The following is a 27,445-nucleotide window of genomic DNA, read 5'->3' as shown; positions in this document are numbered from 1 at the left end:
TTACCGAGTTGATGGCTAGAAAGATGCTAAGGGTGAGGGCTGGTTGCCAATAGAGCCAACAATGTCATTGGAACTTTCAGGCCCACCCTCCACCTCCAACATCCTGGCAGGGGAGAGGGGCTGGAGGTTAAATCAATCCCCAACAGACAGTGATTTAATCAATCATGCCTATATAACAAAGCCTCCATAACAACCCAAAAAGGATGGAGTTTGGAGAGTTTATGGTTGATTAACACATGGAGATTTGGGGAGAGTGGTGCACTTGAAGGGGGCCTAGAAGCTCACAACTTTTCACTGCACCTTGCCCAATGTGTCCTTCCCATGTGGCTAGTCCTCATTATATCTTTTTATAATAAACTGGTAATCTAGTAAATAAAATGTTTCCATAAGTTCTGTGAGCTGCTCTAGCAAATTAACCCATGGAGAGGGGCATCATCGAAACCTCTAGTCTTAAAGCTGTTCTTAGAAATCTTTGTTGCCTTATCTGAGAAGTTATTATACCATGTTTCAAAATGACACAAAATCTTTGATAGCTTCATGCCATTATGTGACAAAGTTTCATAATGAACAATGGACTTGGAAAACATATGGGACTCAATAAAATTCAATTTCAATGGTATGGCATTTTCTAAACATGTTTTAAATTTTGGCTCAGAATCACTCATCCTAGTATTCATATATCCCTATACTAAATGTGCACTGGAATCTCATTCAATATTGATTTTGATGACATTTTTCTAAGTTGCAGCAGTTTACTTTTTTAATCACATTTTTCGTGCTTCAATAAAACATTTTTGAGCCATTCATTGATACATGTTTTTTATTTGGGGATACAACACAACAAAATAGCAACTCTTACAAATGCAAATAAAACGAACGTGAGCCTTTTACAATTATTTCAATATTTCTTCATTTACTATATATGCAACCTCAAAAGATGGAAGTATCCTGGCCTCTTCATCTCTGAAAGATGCTAGAACTAGGTGAACCAAAGTGGCACTGGGGTAATACCCCTGCTGGAGTTGTATTGTTCCATCCCAGGCGGCAATTCTGACAAACGCTGAAGTCAAGTCTACAAATTCCAATATATACATTTTATTTCCACTCAGTTTGGGAAATCTTGACACAGATTCCTGCAACCAAGGCCTGATATTGACAGTATTTGAATAGTAATGAGGATGATAGGGAGACACAGAGCAACTCATGGTGTGCTTCAAAGCCCCACCCACTGGAAATGACACGGGATTTCTTTCTTTCTTTCTTTCTTTCTTTCTTTCTTTCTTTCTTTCTTTCTTTCTTTCTGCTTTCTTTCTTTCTTTCTTTCTTTCTTTCTTTCTTCTTTCTTTTTTCACATTTTATTTATTTATTTATGAGAAATACACACAGAGACAGAGGCAGAGACACAGTCAGAGGGAGAAGCAGGCTCCATGTAGGGAGGCTGACCTGGGACTGGATCCCAGGTCTCCAGGATCAGGCCCTGGACTGAAGGGGGGCACTAAACCGCTGAGCCACCGGGCTGCCGCGACACTGGATTTCTAACATCAAGCTAGAGAGTTCAGATATTATCCTGCAAATTATAGGGAGCCACTAAAGGTAGATTCAGACTGTGGCTTATTTAATACTGTATTTTAGAAATATCACTGGTGGTTAGTGAAGGAAGAGAGACTAGAGCCTGAGGCTATTGTTCGTGTATTTCTAAGTAGAAATTCAAATCAAGTCCTTCCAGGGTCATGGTGACAGACACCTTCAGGAGTTTCCAGTTGCAGCCTTGACGAGACAAATGGCCCTTCCCAGGCAAGGCACTTTGTATGAACACATTGCTTCCTCCCAGAGAGAGAGAAAGCAGCCTGATCCTAGCCTCCCTCACATGGAACATTTCTCCCCCTGCAGGCCTGACTTAGATGGGAGTAAGAGAGCCAGGAAACCTCTCAGAGGATAACAGGTCCAATGGACAATAGAAGGTAGATTCTTATTGGGCAACTTGAGGATCTGATGTCCCATTTTCTGGGGCAATCTGTCCGTTTGCTTCTGCCATCATTTCCTTATACTGACGTTTGAAGAAGCCAACCTGTGGAGAAAAGGAAAAGAGAATTAGGAAATCCAGTGGAAGAAAGAAAAGTGGGGCCCTGAGTGGTTCAGTCTGTCTGCCTTCAGCTCAGATCAAGACCTCAGGGTCCAGGGACAAAGTCCTCCATGGGGCGCCTTGCTCAGTGTGGAGGGGGCGGTCTGCTTCTCCCTCACCTATCTGCCGCTGCCCTTGCTTGTGCTCTCAGTCACTATCACTGTCTGTCTCTCACAAATAAATAAATAAAATATTTTTTTAAAAAAGGAAAGAAAGGAAAGGAGAAGGTTGGGGATGGAGAGGGATCACCATTTCTGGAACCCTTACTATGTTCAAGGACTACACTAGAATCTTCAGACACACTGTGTCATTTAGACCTTAAAATGATCTGTGAGCTGGGGGGAATCACCTTCAGAATGAGAAATCAACACTCAGTATGGACTAGGCACTGCTTAGACACATGGAAAGAATCAGCGGTGGTATCAACAAAATCCAGGCCACTGCTTTTATATTACAATCTGCTGTGAAGAGAAACATGTCCTGAGGAAAACGAGAATATAGAAGACAGGAAGAAGAGGGTGGAAAAAAAAGGGACAAAAATTAAAGGATGCAGGAGAATCAGACATAGAAGAAGGCATGGACGCAGGGGACAATGGGGGACCAGTGATGTCATAAGTGGAAGGGGACCTCTTACACGCAGAGATTAGGCAAGAAGGTACACCTATATCCAAGTTGAGCTCTTTCTTACACTATAGAAAGAATAGTGGGATCAAATTGCTGGTGGTGTCAAAAGCAGGATGAAAACATTCACCTTGTATAAGATGGCTGTGATGAGGGCCAACAGCAGCAGTCCTCCCACAGAGCTTCCGGCAATAATGGGGATGGGGTTGTAGACCTCATACTTCTCCAGTACCGTCTCCATCTGGAGTGGAGGTGACCTCATCAGAAAGTATCAGAATTCTTGCTGTCCCAGACTCTTCCTAGGTTCTCCAACTTAAACTCCCTCCCCTCCTTCCCTTTCTCCAAATTGTGAGATACAGAAACACTCAAAGGCTTGGGAAAACTCTCCTGCTGATGGACCTTCATCCTTCCTCCCTCCAGGCTTCTGAACCTCCCGCACAGCACCACAGATTTAGCATTAGGAACCCTCTTATCAGCCTGGCTACTGCCTACCACATAGTCACTACCTGAGCTCTCAAGAATGCCTCTTGTCCTGGAAGCTGAGAATACACAGATCTGTTGAACGTGATTTCAGCCACACTCACGACCAATACCTTCTTCTGCAATGTCTGCAATACACACAGGTATAGCTGCGAAAGTAGATCTGGGAAAGGGCTCAGAGATCAAATAAACTCTTGGCTTAAGGATGGGCACAGACGTATCTGTACCACTCAAATCCAAGAGAGGGACTCTGCTGTTGGGCCTACACACCTGGCTGACCCAGCCAAAGTTGAGGTTGCCCTTCAGGGTGAACTCAAGTTCCTCCTGGATGCCAAAGGAGGGGAGGTCACAGTGGATCTTCAGGCAGTCAGCAATGGAGCAGTTCTGGGGACAGGAGGGGAAGGAAGTTGAGGCAAGAAACACAGGGGAAAATGAAGTCTGTCAGGTTTGGGGTGAGGAAGAGATGAACAATTATAAAACATAGATAGATAGATGATAGATAGATAGATAGATAGATAGATAGATAGATGATAGATAGATGATAGATAGATCTCCATCCTAGCAAGTGCATTGCCCTGTATCCCCCAATGGAAATCCAGGGTCTTTCTCACCAATACAAGACTCCCTGGGATCTGGGTCAGGAAGTCAGGATCCTGAGGAGGTTCCCTCTCCGACACACAAGTGAGACTCTAGTGAGAGAGAAATGACCACAGAATGATCAAACACTTCACTGATGAGAGGGTGTGAGGCACTGTAGGGTCAGCCTCTGGAGAGTTAGGTAGGCAAGCAGGCACCTGTGAGTGGTCCAGCAAAGCCACATCCCACACAGCCACACCATTCAACAGGATAGGAACCCAGACATTAATGCTGATGACCACATCTCGCTGACTCAGATTATTCACCTGCAGACAATGGAAACGGAACATTATCCTGTAGGATTGGAGCAGCCCCAATCCTACTTCTCTCCTGAACCTAACCCTTGGCTCCTCTTCCTTTCTCCCACCAGCTCCCCACATTAGCAGCACCATGGGAGGGAAGATATGCGTGCTCCCTGGCCTCTCACACGATACCGATGCTCAGCTTCTTTCTTGCTCTTCTCATCAGAAGTTGAAAAGTTGAAGTACTTGGTAGAGTCTTCCTGCCTAGAGAGAGAGAGGGCTTATTGGTGAGCAGTAGCCCTGTAGCCACCCTTAGCTGTGCCCCAGTCTGCTGCCAAGGGCTCTGCTGGGCCCCGCAAAAGATGACGACCAGTGAAATAATTATGATCCCCACAGGCTCCTCTCCTGTGGCATTTGCCCCAGTCACCCAGAACTGCTAGCTTGTCCTTTGATACTTTGGGCTCTTTCATATCCTCATAACTCTGTTCAAGTTCTTTCCTTGCTTGGAACATCCTTACCACTCCCCTTCTGGAAATTTTCACCTAAAGGCCCAACTTAAACATTACCTCTCATAACATTTAAACACTTTCCCATGGGAAAAAAGGTGTTCACATGGCTTTCTGCTCTACTAGGTATATGGTTGGCCTCAGGTAATGCTTGCAGAGGCTGCTACCAGAACAAATATGCCTAGGGCAGCTTGAGGGAATCATGGTTGGATCACTCAGGAAAAAATGCAGTGATGGTCCCTCTGTGATGCAATGAAGAAAATAGATGTGGCTAGTCTGAGGAAGTTAACTAAATGAAGAAGGGTGGTGCCTGAACACAAACCCCTGGTAGACATGAACGTTCCAGGCTGCAGTGGCTTTTCCTCAATCCATGCATCCATCCATTCATCCATCTATCCAACCATTAATGTATCCATCCCCAGTTTCCTTCAGTATACATTTACCCTATGCCTGGCTGCGTGCTTGGCTCTGCAGATTCAACAGTTAACAAGCCATAGTCCCTGCCTTCCCAGAGTTAACATCTAAGGTCTCAGTGGAATCAAGCAAACCAGGAGGGTTACTACACATATCACCAGCATCTAGTGTACAAAAGCAAGCCAGCCATACAGAAACTCTACAGGCTCCCACAGTTTCCAACAGATGTGACTGTCAGTGACATCACACTGTCATCAGCAGAAACAACAGTAGCAAATTCTTTCCTATGACAATATTATGAGCTTCTGACCAACTCTCTAAACCTTTGGAGGTTAGCCAAGTATGTGAGGCTCCTTGCCCTGCTTGCAAGCTGGCCTGCCCCTGCTCCTCCACCCACCTTCAGACCTGAGAACAACAGCCTTGCACTTGACTTTCCTGGGGCCTGCCACAACCTTGGACTCTTAGAGACTTTCTCAGCAGTTTGTCACATCTCTGGTCTCCCCTTAGTTTTGTGAAAACCGTACCTTTTCTTTGCTCTGTGTGGTGACAAAACATATTCCCCAGTTCAGAGCTCTCATAAAACCCTTGATCTTAATCTAGTTAGTTTTGTGTGAGCATGCTCATTTTTCGCACAAGAACAGAATTAGCCTAATATTAGAGTAAACCTGCACCTTGGAGAAGAGAGGGAGGAGAGCACGGGGAAACAAAGTGTGTGTGTCCTAATTCATCAGAGGAGAAGCAAGAAACATATGGTATATGTTATTGTGCCATAAATATATGGCTGGTCACAAGTATTCTCATGAGAGGAATTAGAGGGCTTAGTCTAGATACCTAACCCTTAAAGAGCAGCCTGAGCTGCAAGAGGAGGTACTAGGCGTAGAGAAAGGTTAAAGGTCCCCACCTGCTGATCACCATGTAGACAGCATATTTCACTGGGAGCTCCAGCTGAGAGGTGGTCTTGCTGGTTGAAGGCTTATTATTCTCACTGGAGACAGAGAGAGGGGAGCCTCATTGGGAAGGAATCCAGGAGAGAAATCTCTGCCTGAGGCATGAGATGAGGGATACACATGGACTCACCTGCTTGCATTAGCCCTCAGGAGCAACTTGTTGCCCAGAGTGGCCTTGTAGGAAACATCAAATGTGACTATGAAGATGCCCTGAGGGAAGGAGAAGGAAAGAATGGAGATCAGGCAGGTCATGGGGGAGTAAGGGAGGAAGTGGGTCAGGACAAGGGAGGAGAGTGAGGAGGATTTGGGGGAAGCACTCACCTTAGTGCCCTCATGGAAGATGGGATGGTTGATGCTACAGCTGCTGCTCCTCAGGCCCTCATTCCCAGTGGGCACAGCCTCACATGCCAAGCGCAGTGGGCGCTGATGGGGTTGCTTCCCGAGGAGGAAAACAAATGAAAAACCATTACCGACATGCATATATGGGCTGATGTATAACAGTGGTGGCGTTGTAGAGCAGTGGGAAAAAGGACAGACTTTTCAATAAATGGTGCTAGGAAAAGTGGCCCACAAATAAGGTCAAGCAAACAAAAAAACAAAAACAAAACATTAGATTTCCACCTCGCTCCATACTTTAAATTAAATTCCAACTGGATTAAAGATTTCATGTGAAAAGGAAACTTATTGAGTTTTTAAGGTAATAAAGGGGGATGTCTTCATAACCTTGGAATAGGGGAGTATTTTTTAGACAAGATCAGAACATAAAAAAACTAAACCTAAAGGAAAAGTTTTGGTGAAAATCCAGCACAATCAAATTAACACATTTGGTTTATTAAAAAATGCTATAAAGAGACTGAAGAGATGCTATAGGGCTGGAAAATATATCTGAACACATATAACTGGGAAAGTACTGGCAACCAGAATATTAAAGAACTCTTGCAATTAAGAAAAGTATGTGAGTGGCAGGATAGAGTAATTGAGAGATGGGCATTAAGGAGGGCACTTGATGGAATGAGTACTGGTGTTATAGGCAACCAGTGAATCACTAAATTCTACTCCTGAATCTAATAATACAGTTTATGTTAACTAACTCGAATTTCAATAAAAAATCAAAGCAAGTAAAACTATGGACAACTCAATAGAAGGATAAGGAAAAGATTGCACAGGTACTTCCTAGTAGAGGAAATCAATATGACCAGGAAACAGATGAAAAGGTGCTCAACTTCATTAAGGAAATGCAAATTAAGGAGCCCCTGGGTGGAACAGTCAATTAAGGGTCTGCTTTCAACTCCGGTCATGATCCAAGGGTCCTGGGATCAAGCCCCTGGTGGAGCTCTCTGCTCAGTGTGTATGTGTGGGCGTGGGCACACACAAAAGAGAAAGAGAGAAAGAAAGAAAGAGAGAGAGAGAGCAAGTGTGCGTGCTTTTCCCTCACCCTCCTCACTATGCCTCCCCCCTTCAGAATCTCTCTAGCTATTTCTCTCTTTCAAATAAATAAATAGAATCTAAAAAGAAAGAAAGAAATGCAAATTAAACCGTAAGGAAATATCACCAGATGAGCAAAAATTTAAAAGTCTGACAATGGGGATGCCTGCGTGGCTCAGAGGTGTGCCTCTGCCTTCACTCAGGGTGTGATCCCAGGGTCCTGGGAGAGAGTCCTGCATCCTGCTCCTTAAGGGGAGCCTGCTTCTCCCTCAGCCAGTGTCTCTGCCCCCTCCCCTCTCTCTCTCTGTGTGTGTGTCTCATGAATAAATGAGTGGAATCTTTACCAAAAAAAAAAAATCTTAAAAATAAAAATAAATAAACGTCTGGAAATGCCAAGCAGTACAGTGGTTGGAAAGCCACAGGAACTCTAATACACTGCTAACAGAAGCACAAATAGGTGCACAAGTTTTGTATCTACTTATTATATTTGAAGATATACAGACCCAAGATCAAGCAATTCCATACATGGCAAATGATTCCCAAATATTATCTATAGGTGCACCGAGATACATCCTCACAAAGAGTAATGGCCAAAATCAGGGAACAACTCAAATGATCAAAAATTGTAGAATGGATACAGATGTCCACTCATATCATTCTTGTTTAACATAGTACTGGAGGTCTAGCCTCAGCAATCAAACAACAAAAAAGAAATAAAAGGCATCGAAGTCATAAGGAAGAAGTCAAACTTCCACTCTTTGAAGAGGACATGATACTCTGTGTAGGAAATCTGAATGACTCCTACAAAAAATGCCTGGAACTGATACAAAAATTCAGTAAAGTCGCAGAATATAAATTCAATATACAGAAATCTGTTGCATTTCTATACAACAATCATGAAGCAGCAGAAAGAGAAACTGAGAAATTGAACCCATTTACAATTGCACAAAATTCCATAAGATACCTAGGAATACACATAACCAAAGAGGTAAGAGATCTGTACTCTACAAAAAATACAACACATGTAATTTCATTCCTACATGGAATTAAGACACAAAACAGGTGTACACGAGGGAAGGGGGAGAAAAGAGAGGGAAGTAAACCATAGTAGTTCAACTATAGAGAACAAACAAAGGTTGCCCCAGGGGAGGTGAGATGACGATTTGCTAAATGAGTGATGGATATTAAGAAGAGTCTTGTTGTAATGAGCACTGGGTGTTAAAAAAGTGATGAATCACATCCTGGAAGCAATATTACACTAATGTCAACTCACTAGTATTTAAATAACACCTATTTTTTTAAAATTGTGGAATGGGTAAATAAATTGTGGTATTGTCATGCAAAGGGATTCTACATACAAAAAAATATTCTACCGCCATAAGCAACAACATCGATGAATTTCACAAACGTGTTACAGAAAGGAATAAATATACAAAAGAACAGATGTTTCCATAAATTTCAAATATTCGCAAAACTCCACCGTTTTTCTAAGGATGTACTCCTGGGTGGTAAAACCATAAAACACAAAAGGAACTGATTATCACAAAGTCAGGATAGTGGTTACCATGGGGAGAGAGTGAGGTTACATAAGGAAAGGCACATAGAGGACTTCTGGGGGTGATAGCAGTGCATTATTTCTTGACCTGGATACTATTTGCTTAATATTATTCATTAAACCATACATCTGCTATACGTACCTCTCTCTCTCTATCTTCTCTTCCAGAATTGTGTGTGTGTGTGTGTGTTTGTATTTCATTGTTCAAGAATTCAAAGGAACCCACTATAACCCAGGGCAGGGAAGAGGTCCTAGCCACTAGAGCCCAAGGCAGCTATTTACCTGGGTTCCTAACACTCTTCGATAGGACAGCCCCGCTGGGTAGTAGAAGTGGATCACAGTCCTGTAGGAATCCTCACCCTCATTCCACACAGTCACTGTCACATTGAGCTCTAAGGAGCTCCCTACCACCAGGGTCTGCAGGCTGGAGGAGGAAGGACAAAAGTGAAAAAGAGACTCCACTGGAAATGGATTGGACCTGGATCAGTGGTTGGGGCAGGACTGTGGGAACTCCTGAAATGATAACATACCAACCAAAATGTAAGTTCTCTGTTAGAAGGAGAAGCAAAGGGAACCAGAAGCACTTCTCATCCCAAGTTGATGGGAGACCCAAAAGCTGCAGGGTCTAGAAGTGAGAGGACATAGAGCTCACCTTGAGAAGCTGAGATTGACACTCAGGTCCCCTTCGCAGAAGTGATCTTGTCCACAGTTCTTTTCAAAGGGGAGCTGCAGCAAAACAGTAGAGCCTCTTCCCATCCGTGTCTTTTTCTTTCTCCATTCCCGCTCATCCTGAGTGCTCATTATTGAATATTACTGAGCACCAACCCCACACACAACACTGTGTTAGACACTGACCAGAAGTGGAGCATTAGGGTGCAGTTAGAATAGAAAAGAATAAGCTCCTTGGCTTCAAGGAACATAAAGTTGCGGAGTTAAGTCCAACTCACACTGGAACAGTTATTCAACAAACATTATTAAGCATCAATGAGGGACAGGTTCTGGGTTGGGTTGGGGGTTGGGAAAAGTGCAAACTACAGAAGAATTAGACTCAGTTCTTGTACTCACAGAACACACAGTTTCAGGAGAGCCACAAAAGTAGATGCCAGGCATGTAATAATTAGTATCACCATGATGTAATAGGAAGCCAGAGAAGAAGTGACAGATGCTGAATGTGATTTTCAAAAGAGAGGGAGATAAGACTGGGGCTTTGAGGACTACAGAGGAACTTTGAGTGGAGTGAAGGAAATGTTTCCCAAGTTGAAGACACATGGACAAAGGCACAAAGGTGGGAATGAGAAAAGCTGGGAAGGATTTGGAGAATGAGAATCAGAGAGTTTTTGTGGAGGTAAAGTGGTGACCAGCTGGGATGTGTGTAAGGGTCCAAGCTCGGCAGGGCTTTGGTGACTGGGTGGAGGCATCACGGACTTGAAGTGGTTGATGGGAAGCTGAGAACCACAACAGGTCCTTAAGCACACTGAGACACAGTGAAGTCAGTACATCCCTGGGGAATTCATTGGAAGACTCACAGAGGCAGTGAAGGGGTCCTGTGAGCCCACAGCCAGCACAGGGCGAAGGTTCTGAGCTGAGGGGATGGGCTCCCCAACCAAGGAGAAGTTGAGGCGTAGGGTGATGGGACTCACCACGTCCTCCACACAGTCCTGAGGGAAAATGAGCTTTCAAGAACCTCAAGATCCTTCCTACTTTCCACCACTGGCCCATCTCCTCAACTGCATCCATTTCCTGCTGTCTGGACGGCATTCTGTCCAAGCTGTGGGGCCAGGCTCTTTGGCCGCAACTTTCCTCTCTCCAGCCCCCAGTCTCGTCCCCCTTCTCACCTCACTCAACAGGGAGCAGAGATGCCAGAAGCTCACCTTGGGCTCCTTCTCCCCCTCCCTTTCCCAGATCCCAAAGCCCTTACTGGTAAAAGCAGCTTAATGGTTTCACAGTAATCTCCCGTCCCCAGGGTTTTTCTTCGAGTCAAAGTCCAGTTCTTGGTCTCATCAAAAATGGCACGAGAAATCAGACGGCCTGGGTCTAATGCCAGATCATACCTGACAGAGCTTTGCACATCACCTGAAGCACAACAGGGGAACAGAAGATGAAAAGCCCAAGAGAACCTCGGATGTTCTGTTTTTGTTTATCATGTAACAATTATTTGCTGAGCACTTCCTATGGGCCAGAGCTGTGTTGGGTGCTCGGATAGATGTGGAAAGGAAGATAGAGAAATATGGTCCTGAAGGTGTTAAACAGGCAAGTGAGGACGCTAGATCTCTGCTTTAGGATCAATCCCTCTAGTTTCTCTGTGGAGAAAGGGTGGGAGGGTGCAAGAACAGACATGGAAACAGCTCAAAGTACAGGTAGGATAGAGAAGTGGTGGCCTCAAGGCAGCAAGTGGCTAGGGCTGGTGGAGAGAAGTGGGCAGACTCCAGATGTATCCTACAGATAGAGCGACTGGACTGGGTATGGGGAGTGGGGGAGAGAAGGGACCCAGGTTCCCAATGCCAGCAGCTGCATGGATGTAGAGGTGGCATCTGGATTCCTAGGCCCACTCTCTCCTGAGGATAGGGGTGGGGTTCTCTCAGGGAGTAAGGGGCTGTGTCCCATGGGAAGAGACTCACCTAGCTGGTCCAGTGAGCTTTTCTGGATAGTGAAACAGACTGTGGCATTCCCAGCTTCCAGGGCGGAGGGCACCTCTTCCCAGCACTGGTGCACAGCCTTTGCCACCTCCGAGGGCGAGAATCTCATGGTCACTCCCACATTCAACACCGGCTGACTCCTGAGGGTGCATGCAGGGGCTGAGGCCCCAACTCTGAACTCAGTGAGCAGAAGGTAGGGGGCAGCTTGCTGAATTGGACACACAGTGGGCAAGGGTGGGATGTGGGGAGTTGTCACCTGAGCAGCAGCACCTGTCCCTGGGCCCCCACAGCCAGGTCCACCAGTCCATCGTGGGTGAGGTCCTGACCCCCACTCAGCGACTGCCCAAAGTACTGGAGTGTAGGGGAGAGCTGGGAGCCTGCAATCCGCTGGCCAGAGAGGGAAAGGAGAAGTGGAAGTCAAGGGGAGGTCATTTGCCAGGTTTGACAAGAAAGATTTTGAAGGAGACTGCAGCCATGGCAGATCTGACCAGAAATATTGAAAAGGACAGATGAGAGGGTAGGAATGAAATTCGACAAAGGAGGAAAGACTATCCACTGGAAGAAAGACAGTCTTTTCAATAAATGGTGCTGGGAAAATTGGACATCCACATGCAGAAGAATGAAAGTAGACCACTCTCTTACACCAGACACAAAGATAAACTCAAAATGGATGAAAGATCTAAACGTGAGACAAAAATCCATCAAAATCCTAGAGAAGAACACAGGCAACACCCTTTTTGAACTTGGCCACAGCAACTTCTTGCAAGATATGTCCATGAAGGCAAGGGAAACAAAAGCAAAAATGAACTATTGGGACTTCATCAAGATAAGAAGCTTTTGCACAGCAAAGGATACAGTCAACAAAACTAAAAGACAACCTACAGAATGGGAGAAGATATTTGCAAATGACGTATCAGATAAAGGGCTAGTTTCCAAGATCTATAAAGAACTTATTAAACTTAACACCAAAGAAACAAACAATCCAATCTTATATGGGCAAAAGACATGAAGAGAAATGTCACAGAGGAAGACATAGACATGGCCAACAAGCACATGAGAAAATGCTCTGCATCACTTGCCATCAGGGAAATACAAATCAAAACCACAATGAGATACCACCTCACACCAGTGAGAATGGGGAAAATTAACAAGGCAGGAAACCACAAATGTTGGAGAGGATGCGGAGAAAAGGGAACCCTCATACACTGTTGGTGGGAATGTGAACTGGTGCAGCCACTCTGGAAAACTGTGTGGAAGTTCCTCAAAGAGTAAAAATAGACCTGCCCAATGACCCAGCAATTGCATTGCTGGGGATTTACCCCAAAGATACAGATGCAATGAAACGCCGGGACACCTGCACCCCGATGTTTCTAGCAGCAATGGCCACAATAGCCAAACTGTGGAAGGAGCCTCGGTGTCCATCAAAAGATGAATGGATAAAGAAGATGTGGTCTATGTACACAATGGAATATTACTCAGCCATTAGATACGACAAATACCCACCATTTGTTTCAACGTGGATGGAACTGGAGAGTATTATGCTGAGTGAAATAAGTCAATCGGAGAAGGACAAACATTATATGGTCTCACATTTGGGGAATATAAAAAATAGTGAAAGGGAATAAAGGGGAAAGGAGAAAAAATAAGTGGGAAATATCAGAAAGGGAGACAGAACACGAAAGACTCCTAGCTCTGGGAAACGAACTAGGGATGGTGGAATGGGAGGACGGTGGGGGGTGGGGGAGACTGGGTGGCGGGCATTGAGAGGGGCACTAGACAGGATGAGCACTGGGTGTTATTTGTAGGTTGGCAAATTGAACACCAATAAAAATAAGTTTATTATAAAAAATAAAAATAATAAAGTGGATTAACATCAATCAATCAATCAATCAATAAAATTGAAAAAAAAAGTGTCACCATAGAAATATAATAGTTCATTTACTCATCATTTGTATGTTCCCTCATAAACATCCGATGAACAGAAGGCTTAGCACTCCACTCAGCCGGCTTTACAAGAACCTATGGAGTTTTTCATCTACTGTTTCATAGGAGGAAACTAAGACTCACAGAGGCTAAATCAGTCACCTAAGGCCACAGAGCTGACGTGGCTGGCCAGGCATTTGACCCAGGGCCTGCAATCCCTTAACCACTAAGCTGCCCACAACAGAATGAAGTCTGTTTGGAGCCAAAGGAGAAAGGAAAGATAATTGGCACTGGGTGGGCCCGGTGACACTCAGGGCACTAAACCCCCAAAAGGAGCATGGCTACTGCTAAGGTCAGTGACAAGGCACAGCACCAGGCAAATCTGACACCTGCAAAAGGAGGTAGAACTGAAGAGGCTGCAGGTAGTGGCCTCACCTGGCTGTGGGAGGGGCTGATGCCCAGTCCTGAGGTTCCATGAAATAGGTAGACAGCACCTCGGTTCTCCTGCTCTCCTGGTGCTCCAATGGCCACATCTGTCAGCTTGTCCCCATTCACATCCCCCAGCAGTGTCAGGGCCGCCCCAAAACGGCCCCAGGGGTGGCCCTGCTCCCCACGGAGAATGACCTCACACTGCCACTTCGCCCTCTGCAGGACAAAACCAGTGTCAGGTCCCAACCGAGGTCATCCCTCTACCCCACACCCAAGGCCCCACTCAGCCCAGACTCATCAGACACTCACCCCCTGGGGCAAGGGGCACACAGACACCTGGCCCCCCTGGGTCGGCTTGTAGTAATGGGGAGCCCCGATGAGGACGAGGTCAGTGTTGCCATCTCTATCCACATCCACTGTGCAGAGGGAGGCCCCAAAGTAAGAGCCAATCTGCAGGGCAGAGCCTGAAGTCACCTTGCCTGTTCCTGCCACAGGTACACCCTCTGGGACAGGTCCCACTTCCCCCCAGCCACCAGGGCCTTCCTCGTTGGGCCCCCAAGGCCCTTCATCTCCTTCCTCTGGGCCCTTAGAGATGCTGCCACCCTCATGTTCTGCTCTGGCTTCCTCGACACCCAACCTGGGTCCCTGAGACTTCAGCCTTCGGCCTCCATTGCTCGGATGCCTGAGTGAAGATGACAACCTTCCCGGTGTGCTGATGGCGGGGGGCCCCCAGGATCAGGCTCTGTACTCCCTTCCAAAAGGCCAGCTCAGTGGAGTAACCTGAGGAGGGCAGGCCTCAGCACAAAGGCTTCCTACCCACCCCCTGAGCTCCTGCCCCACAGGCAGCCCATCTCCCACCTGTGCCCCCAACCATGGCCTGTTCTCACCCAGGTAAGAGTCCCTCATGTCCACATTCTCTTGAGACATGTTGATGAAAGTGGGGCTCGTCTTTGGGGGGTACAGGAAGGCACCTCCAGACCAGCTGAAGCTCCCCACAGCCCCCAGAACTGGTCCATCCTGGGAGGAAAGGATTCCAGGGCTGAGCAGGCCTGAGCCAAAAGAAGCCAATGCCTATTCCAAAGCAAGGCCTGCCACAGACTCTGCTCATTATTTCCAATTCTCTTTCTCCCTCCTTAGTGCTCTTCAGCAGCTTCAGTGTCCCGCACTCCTAATGTCTCTCAGTCCATCCCCAGTGCCATTGTTCCTACAAGTCCCATCTCTCCTCACCCACCTCCCTTTCTGCCCTCCCAGTTTGCTCTTCTCTACTCCATCCTTAGTGTCCCAGGTTAGGTTTCCTCTGAACCAAACGTATAGCCACCACTCTGTTGGCAAAACAGGAGGACTCTCAGTCACCAAGCCCCTGAGGATGGCATCTAGGGCTGTCCTACCCTGTGAAACCTGTGGAGTTACCCGATGTTTTAAACACATGAAGCAATTGACCTCGACACCTCTCTCTTCTATCTTTATGGGACTCAGCTCCTCCCTTGGGAAGAGTCAAGCTCAACCTCACCTCCTCTGGGAGGTCTTCTTTGGCTCCCACAGGGAGTGATAGGCATTTGCTTCTCAGCATACTTTATTTCCCTTTTAAGCTTTTGATTACTGATAATTGAGAACATATACCAAAGAAATAAGAAGATCATAATGAATTCCTAAATACCAATGACCTAGCTTCAAAATCAATTCATGACCAATTTTGTTTTATTTCTGTGTCCCATTAAACCACCCCCAAAATTACTTTGAAGCAAACCCTTCTGGATAGTTTCAACACACATCTACTTTCACACAAGTCACGCTATATTGCCATTTCTTTCACCTGCATGATCAGCCTTTCCCATCTTTCCACCTCCATCACTCACTCTGTTCCAGCTGTGCTGGCCCATCTATCTCTCTAGTACAGTAACCTTGTTCATGCCTCAGGACCTTTGCACTTGCTTTGTTCTCTACCTGGGGCAATCTCTTCCAGATTTTGCCAGGGTAACCTTTTCTCATCTTTACGCCTCAGTTGTCACTCCTCAGGTCTCCTCTGATCACCTCTCCTGACACCTAGCAACATCTGAAGATTTTTGTTGTCTCCTCCCACTGGATATGTGCCTATGAGAACAAGAACCTTGACTATCCGTTCTCTGCTGTGCTCCTAGTACCTCCATTCACTGCCTATATGTGTCTCTCCAAACAGACAGTGACCTTGAAGACAGAATCCGTTATCTTCTTTACTTTTGGTTCCCAGCTCCCAGCACAGGGCTGGCTCAGGATTGGTGCCCGGTGTCAGGTATGTGCTCCACCTACCATTGTGAGTACTGAACTGAAGCCTTCTTGTGACATCTCATGTTGGAAAGAGCTACTTGTCGTCGACTGGGTTCCTGTAGGGAAACAGGTCACTCAGGCAGTGGGGGCCAGGAGACCACAAGGACTCAGAGCAGGAGAAGAATGAATCTGAAGCTCAGGTCTGGGGCACAATTTTGGGTGAGCTGTGACTAGGGATGGACCCACAGAATTGCGAGGACAACGGGGTCTGGAACCTTTCAATTCCAAGACCCAAGCGCACCCTGCCTTTACCTTCGAGTGCAAAGATCTTCTCCTGCAGCTGCTCCTGGATGCTGCTGAGTGCTGCAAAGTTGTCCACCCTGAACACATGGTCCTGAGCCGGCTCTGAGCCAATGTTGTCCAGCTCCTGCTTGGCACTGGGTTTCCAGAAAGCATCTCCCACCTGTGGCAGAGAGGCCACTGAGGAGGAGCCCGCCAGCCTTTCTTCCCTGGTGAGGTGCAGCCTGAGTCCGAGGGAGACATGAGGAAGAGGACATACCCCAATGGCATAGCGGATGATGCCAGCTCTCTCTGCCTGGGGGATGACGTCGCTGTACTCCAGGGGGTCTTTGTATTTCTGCCCATCTGTGATGACAATGAGGATCTTCTTGGCACTTTTACGGGCCCCATTCTTACTATGAAACAGTTCCTCCCTGTAAGGGATGAAAAGGAGATGATTCTCTGGAGATGAAATTGTTTCTGGAAAGGAATAAATAGCTCTAGAAACTCATCTGGAGACACTGGGGAGCTCTGGTACTTTCAGACTCTGTAAGCCATGTTAGGAAATTGCCTCAACCCTTCTATTATATTCACAATTTTGGGTGAGGTGTGAATAGGGATCTCAAGCAGTCTCCACACTCAGCGCAGAGCCACACACATGGCTCAATGTCAGGACCTTAAGATCATGACCTGAGTAGAAATAAGAGTTGAACACTTAATGGACTGACCTGCCCAGGCACCCCAAAGTAAAGCTTTTTTAAAACAGTGAATGGCCTACCGGTAAGCATTAATTCTATGTTAGGTAGCTGTTACAATGATTAAACAACCTAAACATCCAACATCAGGAAAGGTTTAGCAAATTAGTTGCTTAGTGAGAAAGTACACAGCCATTTCAAAGGGAAACAATAGAGCAACATGGCATAGGTTTATATAACACATGAAAAAAAAAGAAAGAAAGGCAGGATGAAACTAGTTTCTGCCAACAATGTGACTATATGAAATATGTCTGAATAAAGACAAAGATAAAAATGACCCTGTATTTTACTGGAGGGATTTGTTTATTCATTTGTACTAATCCTTTTTTGCTAAAATACTGTGAAGTGATTGGTAGAGTAACTCTAATACTTTTTTTTTCCAAAAATGGCCTAAAGATTATTGAATATTTATCTTTTTTGCAACTTCTAAAAATAAGATGAACAAAAAATAGTCATTGGCAGAGAGCCCCTGAGATGGGCTTGGCCTTGGGGAGTGAAGAACCTGCTGTTCTGGGTGACGGGAGCAGGATGGGTGTTGATGAGAACCACACCACCACCCACCACTGACAGGAGCTCCGAGGGCTAGGAAGGGATGCCACTCCTGTGTGACTTTCAACTCAAGAGACAGAGGCATTCCTCTTGATTGTCCAGTCCCATGAGGTCAGTGTTCAAAGCAGAAAAGCCACCCAGAAATAGAGAGGGTACATCTGGCAGGAGCATCCCTTGTTCAGCACTTCTCCAACACCACCCCTAGGGAGGCACTCAGGAGGCTGGAGATCCCAGACTTCCAGCCCAGTCATTTCCCATGAGAGACACCTCTTCTGTTCTGGCCACACCAATAACTTATTCCTTCCTGGATGGCCTAGCACCCATTGCTAGACAAGTACATGATAAGCACCCAGTTAATGCAGAAAACTCACATGGAGGAGGAACGTGTGGGTAGAGTGGGTGGGGAGAGAGGCACAAAGAAGACGCTTAGCAACAATTCCCAAGTCTCTGCCAGGGAGGTAAAAAGGGGGTGCACGCTTCTCTGGATAAAATGTCAAACACTTAGCTAACACTTCTTGTGCAGAGGCATTGCATGAATGTTATCTGCTTTCATCTTTACAACCAAGTTGTAAGTTTATCCTCATTTGAGAGTTTGTTGAGACAAAGAAAGAGTCAGTACCTCCCAGGATTCCCCAGGTCACCGGTGGGGGGCCAGAATGAGAACTCGGATGTGTCTGAATCAAAGCCCAAGTCTCTGGATGCCCAGGTGGAACCAAGCTCCAGCCATCCAAGGCCAGGCAAAGAGAAACACTGCAGAACGTTCCTATATTGGGGGAACACTCCAAGGATGTCCCCACCTACAGCTCCCTTATTTCCCTTTTGAGCCCCTTTCCCCAGAGTTACCAACCCTGGAGAAGGACTGTGCACACCAGCATGAGGAAGTGGTGTGGCATACCCACATGAGGCAGAAGGCGGAACTTACACCACTTTCCGGATGCCTGTGGCTGTATATGTCAGGCCTTTCAGCTGTACAATGGGATCCACTAGGCTCAGAGGGTTCCAGCTGTTCTGGAATTGCGTGAAGGTGAAGTGGATCTTCAGGAGGTGGGAGTACTGTATCAGTGAGAACTGCAAAGGACAAGAGAAAGGCCCTGGGGCTCAGGAGTTATTCTTTTTTTGTTTTCCCAGGAGTTATTCTTTAGTAAGCTTTTTATCTTGGAATAACTTTGGATTTATAAACCATTTCCCATGTGTTTTTGAGGCTAAAACCCAGGAGAAGTTTGGCCCCAAAAGAACACTAGAAAATCAAAACCAAACAATGCTTCTTTCATAGTTTGCAAGGAATAACCTTGCCAACCTCAATATTCTTAAACTTGGATTTTTAGAAAATTTCATAATAACTTGTGGGCTGTATTTCCTCACTTTTCAAGAATTTCTGCACACTATACACTAATTACTGGGAAATAAAATAATAAGATAAATCATGAGTTACATGGAAAACATAATAAAGAAATCATTAATTATTTGGCCAAGTCACCTTCAGTCTAATTTGACAGCAAAATATTTGTTTCCATGCTTGTAAATAGTAAAAAAGTGTATTTCCTAGGCCATGTGTGGACATGTTAATTTCCATGGGGGAATTTCCTCAGGTCAGGGCTCAAATCAGCCCTGCAATAGGACACTTAGCCCCACCATGGCACAGGTCCACTGGACCAACGCCTAGCAATACCAGGCCTCCTCCTAGGTTGGCCTTCCCCAAGGCAACTCTCACTCGCACCCCACTCCCCAGGCCTCAGGGACCCAGTCTTCACCAGGGTGTTGGTGCCCTCAAAATGTCCCATCAAAGCCCTCACAAAGTCCTTCATCTGCTTGAAGCTACTTTCATAAATGCTGCCAGAACCATCAATCAGGAAGACAATGTCCATCTCTTGACTTGGACACTCTGTAGAGAAGGAGGAAGGAAACACAGATACATATGTGAGTCTCAGCTGTCTCCCAGGGCCCAGAAACCCTTCCTGCTCCACAGAGTTAAGGGGCCATTCTTTGCCTAGGAAACAGTTCCCATCCAGTTCCCACACCCTCCACCTCCGTTGCCCACACTTTTTTTTTTGTAAATTTATTTTTTATTGGTGTTCAAATTGCCAACATACAGAATAACACCCAGTGCTCATTCCATGAAGTGGCTCCCTCAGTGCCTGTCACCCAGTCACCCCCTCTCCCGCCCACCGCCCCATCCCCCACCCCTAGTTCATTTCCTGGAGTTAGGAGTCTCTCATGTTCTGTCTCCCTTTCTGATATTTCCCACTCATTTTTTCTCCTTTCCCCTTTATTCCCTGTCACCATTTTTTCTATTCCCCAAATGAATGAGACCATATAATATTTGTCCTTCTCCGATTGACTTATTTCACTCAGCATAATACCCTCCAGTTCCATCCACGTCGAAGAAAATGGTGGGTATTTGTCGTTTTTAATGGCTGAGTAATATTCCATTGTATACATAAACACTTTAAGAAATAAAACAACAAGCAAAAACAGAGAGACAGACAGACAGACAAAGGGGGGAAGAGACTCATGACCAAAAGGAACAAACTGAAGGTACCCAGAGGGGAGGTAGGTGAGGGGATGGGCTAAATAGTGATGAGAATTAAGGAGTGCACTTGTTGTGATGACCACTGGCTGATGCTCTCAGAACTATTGCTCCCAAGAATATTGTTGAATGAGGATCAGAGTCTATTTCTCAGGAAATCTGGTCTAAAACGACAGCTTGAAAAAAGATACCATCCCTTACCAGAATTGCCTGGAATTGTGGCAATTGCCTAGAAGCACTAGTAGGTTACACTGTGATCTTTTTTGTAAAACATTGTGTTTTTTTTTCAGAACTTTTGCTAACATTTCTCATGCACCACTGCTATTGCACAGCTCAGAGTACACAGTTTAAAAGGTGTCATAATCTCCCAAGCTTGTAGAGAGCAGGTCTGAACAAGTTAAGTTATTTTTTTAAAAATTGCCATTCCTGCCCTCTTGGAGTCCACCATAGTGGAAAATCACCCATAAACAAATAAGACACTTCAGATTAACCCCAAACTCACACAAGGGCTTGTGGCCTGTGTGAAGAACACAGTTGGTAGTGTGTCCAGTTTCCTGTGCCCCTCATCCTGTGTTCTCCCAGGGTGGTGGGAAATCGGGCCACCACAAACAGTAATGAGGTGTGATGCTGAACTGTAGCAGCTGGCCTCCTACCACTGAAGCAAAAATACTTTCTCCTTGCTCCCCATACCTCCCCCATTACCCCTGTGAAACCAGGTGGTATTTCACCCTTGCTGAGAAGAAATGGAAGCTCACTTCCTTTCCTGTTTTCTTGTCCAGGAAATTCAGCCCCCCTTGTGGCAGACCAAGAAGCCCTCAGTGCCCCCCCCTCATCTGATATCCCCCACAGCTGGGTGGCTGAAGGCCCCCATCTCCCACATCTTGCACTTGTGCTCACTTTGTTAACCGCACCACAAAACCGCCCCTCCTATCCTCTCTCAGGCCAGGATGGTGGCAAGTTCCCTCACAATATCACTTCTCTTTCTTGTTCTTTTTACTGTATCTATTGGGCTTCAAACAGCAGGCATCAGGCTATAGCTGAGCACCTTCTGAAAAGAAGACCAAATCAATAAGGCAAGGTTGGCTCCAGCTCTGGGCTCACTTCCTAACAGCAGGAGCTCAGCTCTTGTGAGGATGCAATAAAGATGTACACCAGGCATCAGGCATTATGTGGCACCCAATCCCTTCTATCTACACTATTCAAACCTGCTTTGCCTATACCAGGCTTAGGCGCCCATGTTCCATTTTCATCAGGAATCCCACCTCATGAGTCATGGAGACATCTGGGAGAAGAGACCTCCTAGTGCTTAAATGCCACATTCCCTACCCTGGCTGCACAGACATCCCAGGCAGGTCATGGTAGCCCCAAGAGTCCTGGATACCCTTCCTCCACTCTCTCTGTGCCCTCTGTAGACTCTACTCTCACAATTTGGGTGGGAGGCGTTTCTGCTGCAATTTCACCTTTTCCTAAAATTCCAGTACACCTGGCATCATGCCTTCTCTGGTCCAAAGCATTGCTCAGTCAGCACCTTGAGTGGCCTCTCACTTGGAGCCCACTATCTCTTCCTCCTAGTGCAAACACATGGTCCTAGCTAGAAGATCAGTCATATTGGTATTCACATATTATGTGTCAAGCAAGATCTAAGCACTCTATATATATCAAATCTTTTAATCCTCATAAGCATCTTAATTATTAAGACCCAGTTAACCAATGAGGAAATTAAAGACCAGGGAATAGTCACTTGCCCCAAGGACACAGAAGACAAACTTATTCAGACTGACTCTCATATGCTGCTTAGAGTCCCCAACACATTCTTGCTGTGGAAGACATCAGTGTTGGAAAAATTGAACATTACATTTTCCATGGCCCTATCATTTGCTACCCTTAAAGCTCAGCACTGAATGATCCAGAACTGCCTCCCTCTTCTATCCTTGGAACTATTATCCTCATCACATTTTCAGCATCCAAGGCCATTCCTCTTGGAAAACCCAAGAAGAATCCCTGCACCTGTTGATGACTGTGAGACCCTCATGCCTCCTGAAGCCAGCACTGTGATGCTACCTTCTGCCCCATCGGGCACTTTCTCCCTTCAACCAACTTAGAGTTCCTTCTGTCAGTTGCCCTTCCTACTAGACCAAACCATTTTCCCAAACCTACTTGGGCTTGATGAGGCCTCTGGGAAGGGGCCATGGACACAGGAAGCCAAACAACGGTCTTATGATCTGCTCACTCTACAGTGCCAGCATGTGCTCACAAAGAATCACTGTTTCTAAAGGGACCTACCTGGTAGGGCAGCAGGTACTGTCCAAATGGTCTGCAGATGGGAGTCCAACAGGAGGCAAAAGCCTTCTGCATACATATTCTCCCCACAGGCTCTGTGCATGGTTGGACCACAGGCCTAAGGGCAGAGACCTATGTGAGCAAAGAGGCCCCCAGAACTCTCCATACTCATCTCCTCCAGCCCCATCCTCCCCTCCCCTGGCCCTACCCTCGCCCTTCCCTTGTGACCCTCTTATGACTCGGAAACTCACCAGCAGCCAGGGGCGACTGGCGGCGGCTGACAGGGACAGACCCAGGGACATGTTCACAGCATCTGGGGGTGCTGAGAGGGCAGGTACACATGATCACACTCATGGCCATGCCCTCATTTGCGGGAGAGAGTCAGAGTTCCCAGAAACCAAGGCAATAGAAAGGAAACCGCGGTATAGGAAGATTGAGGGCCGCAAGTCTTGGGTGGAGTCACTCACTGTGCAGGGGTATGGGTTGACATAGGCCAGTGGCAGCCACACAGTCATACAACCTTCCTGTTTGGTTGACCGCCACCACCTCCAGGGGGGCTCCCACCACGAGTCTGAAGGCACAAGCATGACATATAGTTGCAGGAGGGGTAAGGGCACAGGAGCTTCAGGTGAGGAAGTATCGCTATGTACAGGGAAGTGAGACTTTGAGAGGGAAGCTCTCCGCATTTGCCACTCATGAGGCTATTCAACTATGAGGGTCTGAGTTTACCCCACGTGTGCTGAAGAAGCATGCTGAACTTTTTGTTTGTGTGCGTGTACACATACACATGAGTACTTATATACACAAATGGTTTGAGTGTTGTTGTTGTTTTGCATTCGCCAAAAATAAAACTATTCAAAGCAAAAACAGCATTTCCCAGCCATAGGTAAGTGCATTTTGTTTCTGGGGTGCGTTATCCTGAGCCACCCAAGAAATAGATCACCTCAGGTTAGATGGAAAAATCTCCTAAAGCCATGAGTTATCAAGACAGATAGATGATTCTGTAATTGATTGGACAATTTAAATATAAATAATTTAAGTTGGACAATCTAAAGCAGCAGTATCAGAATCCATATAAATATCTATAGTCCTATTAGTTCAATAATTTTTGCAGAATTCCTTGAAAGGAGGGAATTTTTTAATTTTGAAAAAGAAGTATATATCAATAATCTCTCCATTCACATGAGAAAACTACACAAATATTGCTGTATTTTAACTAATTAGCCAAGCAAGCCTTGTTAGTTAGCATTTAAAGGTTCCTTTAGAAAGCTATCCCTTTATGGAAAGCTGAAATTCCTGCGTGTCTGAGACTTGCTGATGAAGACCAAATGAGACAGAGACATAGCAGATGTAGCAGTTTGGAAATAGTAGCATAAATGGTGAACAAACTCATGATCTTAACCATTGATCTGAAGGTTTTTCTTTATCTCCTCCATTCCTTCTTACACACGGGCTTATCTTTTCAGTATTTGGGTTATGATTCAACAGAAACCAGGAAAAACACTAACTGTGTAGCAATCAGAATGTCATCCAATATATATTATTTACTTTATTGTAAATATTGGTGAACAGTGGTCAATCAATAGTCATATACATATATATAGTTATCAATAGGGCCTGAACACAAACTGATGGTGATGGAAGTGGGGCAATGACTATCTTTGGATTCTGTGTCCACAGGAAGGGCCCAAAGGGAACCCAGGGGAGGGAGCTGAAGATGTTCCACACCCTGATCTAGGCTGCGGTCACTTGGCTGTACACATAGGAAAAATTCATCAGTTGGACCATTCAAGTTTGTGCACTTCAGTCTACGAGCTCTGTATTCTCAAACAGACAAAGACGAAACTCTGGCACCTGGCATTTTTCCCAGCCAGCCAGCTGGGTGAGGAGGGGGGATGGATGTGCCTGTAGAACTCAGTGACCTCATGATGCTACCTGTTGGTCAATGGAAACTTCCAGCTTCCAACGGAGCTCTTCCAGGCTCATTGCCAATGCCACCTCCTGTGTGAAGCCCTCCTGGAATTCCCTCCTGGGTTTGATCCCTCCCTTCCTATGCCTCCCAGACTTTAGTTACGCTTGTATCACATGGTCACTTCAACATCTTGGGTCCCTGTCACTGGGACCTGAGAATGCGAGCTCCTGGAGGCAGAGTGAGGTACCTAATTTGTACCTTCACTCATTTTATTCCACCCAGAGTAAAATAAAAATGCAGGGCCTCTTGTTCATGGGGGAAAAAAGGTGTTTTGGGGTTTGGGAGGTGTTTTTTGTTTTGTTTTGTTTTTTTGGCAATCCTCCTCTCTGTCTGTCCTGCTATTTCCTGTTTGCTCTTTGGTGTTGCTTTCCCTCAAGCATAGGGATACTCACGGAGCCAGGGCAAACCCTCATAGGACTGAGCGACCCTGCACCTAAGCCGAGTCTGACCTCAGACTCAGCTCACGCCAGGGGTTGAGGGCAGCAGCTGAGAAACATTCCCTGGAAGGTCGGGCTGCACGTGAGCCAAGGCTCCAAAGCCCTACACATCTCCACCGTCCCATCGGTCTTTACTTACAAAGCACAAAGGCTAAGATTAAGTTATTAATAATTTCAAGAGGAAGACTACAAAACACTGTAGTCTGGTCACATGTACTGGTCACAGAAAAACAGATTTGAGACCTCCCACCTGACGCAGGGTCTTGTCCAGAGCATGTGGCCTATCCTGGGATTGTGAATTAGTAGTAGTGGGGTCAGAGGCCTCAGAGGAGTGATGGACAGTCTTCTTGCCCATGCTGCCCTTCCTCCAGGATACCTCCTGAGCATACCGCGATCAGCCATTCCCCTGCAGGTTGAAGGGGATAGAGGTCGGGGAAGTGGGCCTGGCCTACCTAGATCCGCCAAGCTGGGCCACGCTCTGTCCAAAGCCAGCTCCATCCTCTTGAAAGACCATGGGCTCTTCCACATCCAAGTTGAATCCATGATAAGAAGCCAGGACTGAGGAATACGGAGAGGGAGGTGAGACGGGGTTGGGGCACAGTCAGAAAAGCTCCATCTCCTCTGGGCCCCTGACTTCTTGGGATCTTGATGCCCACCCCAGTCCAGCTCATCTGCCCAGGAGAAGGATGTTCTCTTTTTCTTTGTTTCCTGATTTGCCATCTGTGTGGTTCCCGTCTCCCTCCTCCCTCAGAAATGATCAACCCACGAGACAAAGAGCGACAATCCAGAGAAATGCCCCCTCAAGGACATTTCAAAGGATATCCACAATCTGAAATTAGGCCTGTCACCTCCTGGTCTGTTAGATCAGGCATGTCCCATAAAGGTAAAGTGTCCATAAATTTATATTCTCAACTGAGACCTTCTGAGAATGAAGGGGGTACCATGAATAACTACACCAGGGTCTTTGGGACTGGCCAAGACAGACCAGAGCATAGGGTCACCCTTCTAGTGATGTCCTCCTTCATCTTCTCATTATACAGAGACCCTGAGGCTCAATTTAGAGAACAGACTGAGGACTTTATGACTAATTATTTATAATTTTGATTTCCCATAGGCCCTTCGCTTGGTGCTAGGCTCTAAGAGAGCAAGGACTGCAACAGTCTTGTGTGGTGCCTGGTACAGTGCCCAGTCCTTAGCAGATGACTAATTAGTATTTTTTGACTGGCCTCAAACTGCATAGCAAGTCACTGATACAGCCAGGATTCCAATCCACTCTCTTGACCCTTGAGATTCTCCTGTCTGGTGACTAATCTCAACAACTTCATGGGAAGACCCCCTTAGTTCAAGGGCCTTTGCCAAAACCTTCACTCCCAAGTAGTATCTCTCCTCCCCATTTCTACTAAAATCCCAGCTGTCTCTGGATAGAGGAGTCAAATCCAACCCCAAAAGTAGGGAAGCTCTAAGGAGGTAAAGCGTCAGGCCAGGAAGTCACAGGCAGGGTCCAGACACCTGAACCCTGGGGCTCTGAGAAAAGGCCAGATGTTGAAGGTGCTGCAACCCTACTATGGCCACATGCAAGGGTGCTTCACATAACACATCTTCCTTTCAAAGAATGATTCTATTTCTGAGTCTGAAAACAGGCTCCATGACCTGACAGGTAGGAGGGTGCCAAGGATCTCAGCAGAGACCAGGCAGGTGACATCAGTCGGTGAAGTGGGTCTGTGTGAGGACCCCGGAATGACAGGCACTTAAAGTCTGTGACCTTTTTAAAGGAAGTAGCCATTACCAGGCTCTAGTGTTCAGAGCTCTGGACCATCCCATTTCTTAAGAGAAGCTGACAATCTGGATTTTTGTGCGGAATCTGATTTTTAGCTGACATGCAAGTGATTTCAAATGACACACGAATGTGGTCCTGATACAGTTTTCCATTTCTGGACTATTCTCTTGGCAGCAGTTAGGATAGCATTCCTGAAATCAGGATATGAACGATGTGGAGGACCAAGGAGGTGATATCCCACATTTCCCCTCCCTGGGCTCTGAGGCAGACCCCTATCCCCCATAACACACACCAGGGCCATCACAGGAGGAATTATGGAGAAGGAGCTTATCCTCCATCCAGGCATAACCTTCTAGTCCATCCTCTCTCATCTTTGCCCAGGTTATGACCTTCCCCTAATTCCAGACCATTCTTCCTTCCACACAAGACTCTGGACACTAGGCCCCCCACCCCACGCTGTTCTCAGCTCCTCCAGAGAGCTATATGAGCTAACCACCAGCCTCAGACTGTTCTACCAGATAGAGATGTCCCCCTAGGCTTTTCCCAGCCCTGAGGGTCCTCACTCACCACACAGAAGGAGCATAATTCTAAAAGCCATTGTTGAGCACCGCATTGAAGGAGAAGTGAAGTGTTGAGCAGTAGAGCACTGAAGGACACTCAGTGTCCTAGGGGAGAGTTAAAATACTGAC

At 46.2% G+C, this 27,445-nt stretch overlaps 1 protein-coding gene across 4 annotated transcripts; it reads right to left on the bottom strand.

Annotated features, from left to right (window-relative positions):
* Positions 1-802: 802 nt before the first annotated feature.
* Positions 803-27,445, bottom strand: LOC144319401 (integrin alpha-D-like). Of its 4 annotated transcripts, XM_077907421.1 has the most exons (30): positions 27,324-27,445; positions 25,432-25,537; positions 23,038-23,141; positions 22,822-22,892; positions 22,574-22,688; positions 19,515-19,645; positions 18,686-18,831; positions 16,740-16,893; positions 16,493-16,643; positions 16,223-16,296; positions 14,824-14,953; positions 14,574-14,716; positions 14,246-14,386; positions 13,943-14,152; positions 11,841-11,971; positions 11,567-11,724; positions 10,867-11,021; positions 10,475-10,606; positions 9,601-9,674; positions 9,231-9,372; positions 6,290-6,403; positions 6,099-6,178; positions 5,923-6,006; positions 4,287-4,365; positions 4,018-4,125; positions 3,835-3,912; positions 3,494-3,607; positions 3,250-3,351; positions 2,874-2,984; positions 803-2,068 (listed from the first exon to the last, which is right to left on the bottom strand). In XM_077907421.1, exons 1-30 carry the CDS (start codon positions 27,367-27,369, stop codon positions 1,970-1,972), a joined length of 3,483 nt encoding a protein of 1,160 aa, XP_077763547.1. In that variant the 5' UTR covers positions 27,370-27,445; the 3' UTR covers positions 803-1,969. The 4 variants fall into 4 exon arrangements, with proteins under 4 accessions (XP_077763547.1, XP_077763544.1, XP_077763546.1 ...); XM_077907418.1 differs by having other exon boundaries at positions 16,493-16,893; XM_077907420.1 differs by having other exon boundaries at positions 16,493-16,893; positions 19,557-19,645.

This window comes from Canis aureus, chromosome 8, assembly GCF_053574225.1.
Source record: "Canis aureus isolate CA01 chromosome 8, VMU_Caureus_v.1.0, whole genome shotgun sequence".
NCBI classification, from domain to species: Eukaryota; Metazoa; Chordata; class Mammalia; order Carnivora; family Canidae; genus Canis; species Canis aureus.
This window is presented reverse-complemented; position numbering and strand designations above follow the sequence as displayed.

What these genes read in the sequence shown, in the direction of transcription:
- LOC144319401 (XM_077907418.1), bottom strand. Translation starts at nt 27,369, where the DNA reads ATGCGGTGCTCAACAATGGCTTTTAGAATTATGCTCCTTCTGTGTG. An exon ending in AATTATGCTCCTTCTGTGTG is followed by an intron (nt 25,538 to 27,323) that starts GTGAGTGAGGAC and finishes CGTATTCCTCAG; the next exon opens with TCCTGGCTTCTTATCATGGA. An exon ending in TGTGCCCCTTGCCCCAGGGG is followed by an intron (nt 14,153 to 14,245) that starts GTGAGTGTCTGA and finishes TTTGTCCTGCAG; the next exon opens with AGGGCGAAGTGGCAGTGTGA.